This window comes from Chenopodium quinoa, unplaced genomic scaffold (genome assembly GCF_001683475.1).
Source record: "Chenopodium quinoa cultivar QQ74 unplaced genomic scaffold, ASM168347v1, whole genome shotgun sequence".
In the NCBI taxonomy this organism is placed as follows: domain Eukaryota; kingdom Viridiplantae; phylum Streptophyta; class Magnoliopsida; order Caryophyllales; family Amaranthaceae; genus Chenopodium; species Chenopodium quinoa.
In genome coordinates, this window is record NW_018744502.1 from 724,038 (window position 1) to 729,664 (window position 5,627).

The 5,627-nt window shown below is 39.7% G+C and overlaps 1 protein-coding gene across 1 annotated transcript; it reads left to right on the plus strand.

Moving 5' to 3' along the window:
• The first annotated feature begins 2,744 nt into the window (after positions 1-2,744).
• LOC110698149 lies at positions 2,745-3,533 on the plus strand. The gene has a single exon (XM_021875557.1). It carries the CDS (start codon positions 2,745-2,747, stop codon positions 3,531-3,533), a length of 789 nt encoding a protein of 262 aa, XP_021731249.1.
• Positions 3,534-5,627: the final 2,094 nt, after the last annotated feature.

The following is a 5,627-nucleotide window of genomic DNA, read 5'->3' on the forward strand; positions in this document are numbered from 1 at the left end:
GCTTCTACCATGCCCTGCACGGCCAAGCGTAAGGGAGCACGTCCGTGCAGCTTGGTCTGCACGTCCGTCCCAAACCTGGCAGGTCCATGTAGACCTACAGTAAAGCCTGATTTTTGTTTTCTCCGTCCTTTTTATTTAGGGGTCTTATAAATACCCCCTTTGAGCTCATTTGTACGGGAAGCAAGATTTTTAGAGCTTTCTCATAGTTTTGCAATCCTAGAACATTAAATTCTCAAATCATTAGTTAGATTCTAATTATTAGCTTGGAAATATTTAACTTCAATCATTGTAGAAGACAATAAGTTCCACCATTGTTGCTCACTTTGAAGCTTCATAGTAACTATTTCTTACTCTTCCCTTCCATTACTCTCTACTTTGTTGTTAATTACTTGCTTAATTCTTGCATACTTAAATTGTTAATTAGCTTAATCCTTAGTTTGAACTTGTTCATGAATTGCTTGAAATCTTTAATTGCCTTAATCTCCATGGATTGTGAGTAGTCTAATTTCTAGGGTTTGGGTAAAACCCTCAATGTAGTCACTAATTACTTGTTGTATGTAATAATTGGGTGATTATTGGGTGTTAATTAGTTGAGCTTAAGTGGTTTAATTGCTTAGTTCTTGTATATGGCCATTATTAGAACTCTTTATCCAAGCTTTCTCAATGAAGGATCGAGAGATGAACTTGAGTTAGCTCCCTTATGCTTAATTGACTTGAAATGCAATGAGAATAGGAATTTCCAGTCAAGGAAAATGTTCATGTCATCGTGATTATGCTTTAATACCTGCTTTATGCTTTGTAACCACGAGAGTAGGTTGTATTCATGATTCAAGTAATCCCTCTAGCTTGAGAGAGTAGTTGGGTGCCTTAGATGACTTCCTCTAATTTATCCCCTTAATTTACCTTGATTACTGCATGCTAATCATGATTTGTGATGAATTTGAGTGGTATAACCTGAGCCCTAGGTTCCTCTAAATATTGTTAATCTCCTCTTAGTTTTAGTTGAATTGAATTAGTAGAAGTTATTCAAAACCAACCGATTTCGACTTCATTTAGCTTATTTAAACGGTAGTACTCGGTGGTTGATTCAACGCCTCTCTTGGGTTCGACCCTTTCTTACCCTTGCTATTAGTTAGTGAGACCAAGATATATAGGATTTATTATCTTTGGTAGGCTTGACGACAGCCTATCAAAATTTTGGCGCCGTTGCCGGGGAGGCAAAGTTGCATTGAATGTATTATTGTTGAATGAGACTAAATGTGTGTATGTATAATAGTTTCCTTACCTTAATTTTTGTTTATGTGTGTTTAACTTGTGATAGTCATTGATAACGTTTTTCTTAGCTTTGTTTGACTTTGTATGACACGAAAGAGTAAGCAATCACAGCTTATTCCCATTGATCCAGAGCTAAATAGGACTTTGAGAAACGTGAGGAGACTCTGGCACGGCACACCCGAGTTTTCCATTGTATATTCGGATTCCGATCCAGAAAAGGTTTTTGGAACCAACGAAGAAGATAACATGGGAGAGAATCCTCCTCAACCTATGCTACGAGACTATGACCACCCTAACGCATTCCAACTTCGGAGTGGCATACGTCTCCCCACCACAAATGAAAACAACTTCGAGCTTTCACCTCAACTCATACACATGATTCAAAGCGATCAATTCGAAGGTAGTCCTCATGAGTGTCCTTTTTCTCATTTGGACAACTTTCTTGAGTTGTGTACAACCATCAAGCAAAACAACATTTCGGAAGAGTGCATCCGTATGCACATGTTTCAATTCTCCCTCCGTGATAAAGCAAAACATTGGTTGAGAACGGTTGAAGAGGGATCATTGAGTACATGGGACGAAGTCACTATAGCCTCTCTTGGAAAGTATTGTCCTCTAAAAAAGACCGCTGAATTGAGAAGAAAGTTCACTAATTTCAATCAAGACATTAATGAAACATTGAGTGAAGCTTGGGAGCGTTTCAAAGATTACACAAGGAAATGCCCCCACCATGGTTTTACATCATGGATCAATGTACAAAGCTTCTATGATGGTCTTACTCCTATTTCAAGGGCCAACCTTGATTCCGGGGCCGGTGGTAACCTCAAAAAGCTATCGGTGGATGATGCATATAAGATGATTGAGGAAGTGGCCAAACATTATGCATATGGAGGTGATCGAAGGCAACCTCAAATAAAGAAGGGCAGAATTCATGAACTTAGTGCAATAGATCTTATTGCATCAAAGTTCGATATGCTAGCTCATAAGCTAGATCAAGCCACCCTCTCACCCTCAAGTTCTTCCTCACAAGTCATGTCTTGTGAGACTTGTTGAGGAAATGATCACTTGTCCTCTTATTGCAACTCAACAAATCAAGAGCAAGCGGTGGCAATTGGGCAAAGAAATGAGCAATACTCCCAATTTCACAATCAAAGTTGGAAACCCAAACAAAACACAGGATGGAAGCAACACAACCAAGGCCCCCACAAAATAACTACAACCAAAACCAAAACCAACCTCAAAACCACTACAACCAATCCCATTCTAAAAATCAACAAGCTCCATACTGCCACCCTAACCAAAGGGATCAAAACCATCAAAGATCACAATATAACCAACCCACTCCTCCTCCTCCACCTCATCAAACTACTAGCCTTGAATCCGTTCTTGAAACTTTCATGACACAACAAATAAGGAGCAATGCGGATATGAATGCAAACATCCAACAACTTCAAGCGCACAATAAGATAATGGAGAGCCAATTGGCTCAAATTGCACAACAAGTTGGAAGTTCATACTCCAATCCTAGTGGTCACTTTCCAAGCTCAACGGTAGTGAAACCAAAGAAGCAAGCTAAGGCTATTAAATTGAGATTGGGAAGAGGTTATGAGGGCCGGGTTATGAGTGAAGAGGAGCCACAAAAGAGAGATAAGGGAGTTGTGGTGAGAAGTGAGGATAATTTTGAAAATGAAGTAATTGAAGTTAAGAGAAAAGAGAAACAAAAGAGTGATGAGGGAGCCACAAAGAAAGATGAGGGAGATGAAGAAAGAATAGAAAAGCCCCCTATGAGAGTATATAAGCCCCCCATTCCGTTTCCTCATAGAATTGTAGAGAAAAAGTTGAATGAGAAGTTTTCAAAATTTCTTGAAGTCATGAGAGGACTTCAAGTGAACATCCCCTTTCTTCATGCTATGTCACAAATGCCTACCTACGCAAAAATTTTGAAGGATCTTCTATCCAACAAGAGTAGTCTTGAAGAGAGTGTAACCATCTCCCTTCCTAAGGAGGTGAGTGCAATCATTCAAAACGAGCTTCCCCAAAAGCTTGGTGACCCTGGTAGCTATGCAATACCGGTGAAGATTGAAGATTTGGAATCTATGGATGCTTTGTGTGATCTTGGGGCAAGTGTGAGCTTGATGCACTATTCTATTGCAAAAATTTTGAAAGTTGGGGACTTGAAACCAACAAGAATGTCCTTACAACTAGCCGACCGCACAGTTAGGCTACATTTGGGGATTCTTGAAGATGTGCCGGTTTAAGTTGGAAGAGTATTTGTGCCATGTGATTTTGTGGTAATGGAAATGGAAGAAGATACAAGAGAACCCCTCATTTTGGGGAGACCATCAACGTGGGAGTGGTGATTGATATGAAAGAAGGAAGATTGACTTTGAATGTGGGAGATGAGAAAATTTCATTTTCATTCTCACAAACTTTGAAGAAGCCATTGATTGATGAAGTTCATAGAATTGACACATTGGAGAGGGACTTAGAAGGGTTTCGAGAAAGATTGTATGAAGGAGATCCTTTACAAGCTATCCTAACGGGAAAATTAGTTGAGGAGGGTAAAGAAGCAAAGGGGTATGATCTCTTACTCAACCAACCTTTAGCCCACGATGTGATGAAATTTAAAGTGCTTAACGTGGAAGCAAAAGAGGAGAGGACTACGACTCCTCCTAAGGTTGAACTTAAACCCCTTCCCCTCTACTTGATTATCTTTTTCTTGATGATAGTGAGAGTTATCCCGTTATTGTCAATGCTAAGCTCGATGACACCTCTCTTGAGAAACTCCTAGTTGTTTTAAGGGAGTATATAGATGTCATTGGGTACAAAATTGATGACATTTTCTACTTGATGATGATCATGCTTCCTCGATTGAATACCAAAGAAGGCTCAATTCCAATATGAAGGAAGTGGTGAAAAAAGAAGTTTTAAAACTTCTTGAGGCGGGCATAATCTACACTATCTCCGATAGTAAGTGGGTTAGCTCGGTTCAAGTTGTGCCTAAAAAGGGAGGCATAACCATCATAAAAAATGATAAGGGTGAGATCATTTCTACAAAGTCGGTCATTGGGTGGAGGATGTGTGTTGATTATCAAAAATTGAATAAATCCATCCAGAAAGACCACTTCCCACTCCCCTTTATTGTTCAAATACTGGAAAGACTAGCATCACATAGTCATTATTGCTTCTTGGATGGATACTCGGAATTCTTTCAAATCCCAATCCAACCCGAGGACCAAGAAAAGACTACATTTACATGTCCTTTTGGCACCTTTTCATATCGAAGGATGCCATTTGGACTTTGTAATGCACCTTCCACATTTCAAAGGTGTATGATGTTTATCTTTTCCGACATGCTCGAATCATTAATTGAGGTATTCATGGATGAATTTTCTGTTTTTGGTTCATCTTTTGACACTTGTCTTTCAAATTTGATTAAAGTGTTAAAAAGATGTCAAGAGGTGAACTTAGTTTTGAATTGGGAGAACTGTCATTTCATGGTAGAGGAGGGCATTGTTCTTGGTCATGTGATTTCTAGTAGGGGCATTAAGGTAGATTGTGCCAAGATTGAGGTAATTGAGCGCCTCCCACCCCCTACAAATGTGAAAAGGATAAGGAGCTTTCTTGGACATGCGGGTTTTTACCGCCGGTTCATAAAGGATTTTTCAAAAATCGCAAAGCCGCTCACTCAATTGTTGGTAAAAGATGCCCCTTTTGTGTTTACTAATGATTGTTTGCTAGCATTTGATAGGTTGAAGGAGGCCTTGATTACGACTCCTATCATCCAAACCCCTAATTGGGAGCTTCCTTTCGAGCTTATGTGTGATGCTTCAGATATTTCCGTTGGGTCCGTTCTTGGATAAAGGAAGGACAAGAAGCTCCACGCTATCTATTATACTATCAAAACATTGGATGAGGCACAAAGAAATTACACAACCACGAAAAATGAGTTTCTAGCCATTGTTCATGCAATTGAGAAGTTTAGGTCCTACTTGTTAGGCTCTAAGGTAATAGTCTTCACCGACCATGCGGCCTTGAAGTACCTCTTGTCCAAGAAGGAACCTAAGCCAAGATTGATTCGGTGGGTCTTGCTTTTGCAAGATTATGATATTGAGATTAGAGACAAAAAGGGTGCCAAAAATGTTGAGGCCGATCATCTTTCACGGTTGCCTATCACTACTAGAAAACACCTTATTTACGACGGAAAATATCCGTCGGAACACCTTCTAAATCCGTTGGAAAAGGCAGTTTCCGACGGAACACGTTGTCAGAATTCACTTCGTAGGAATTTTGGCTAATACCGAGGGATTTTCCATCGGAAATTACCATGCTAACGGAATTTCCGACGGATT

Bases quoted from the DNA above. Each gene is read 5' to 3' on its own strand.
- LOC110698149 (XM_021875557.1), top strand. From the start codon at position 2,745: ATGGAGAGCCAATTGGCTCAAATTGCACAACAAGTTGGAAGTTCATAC.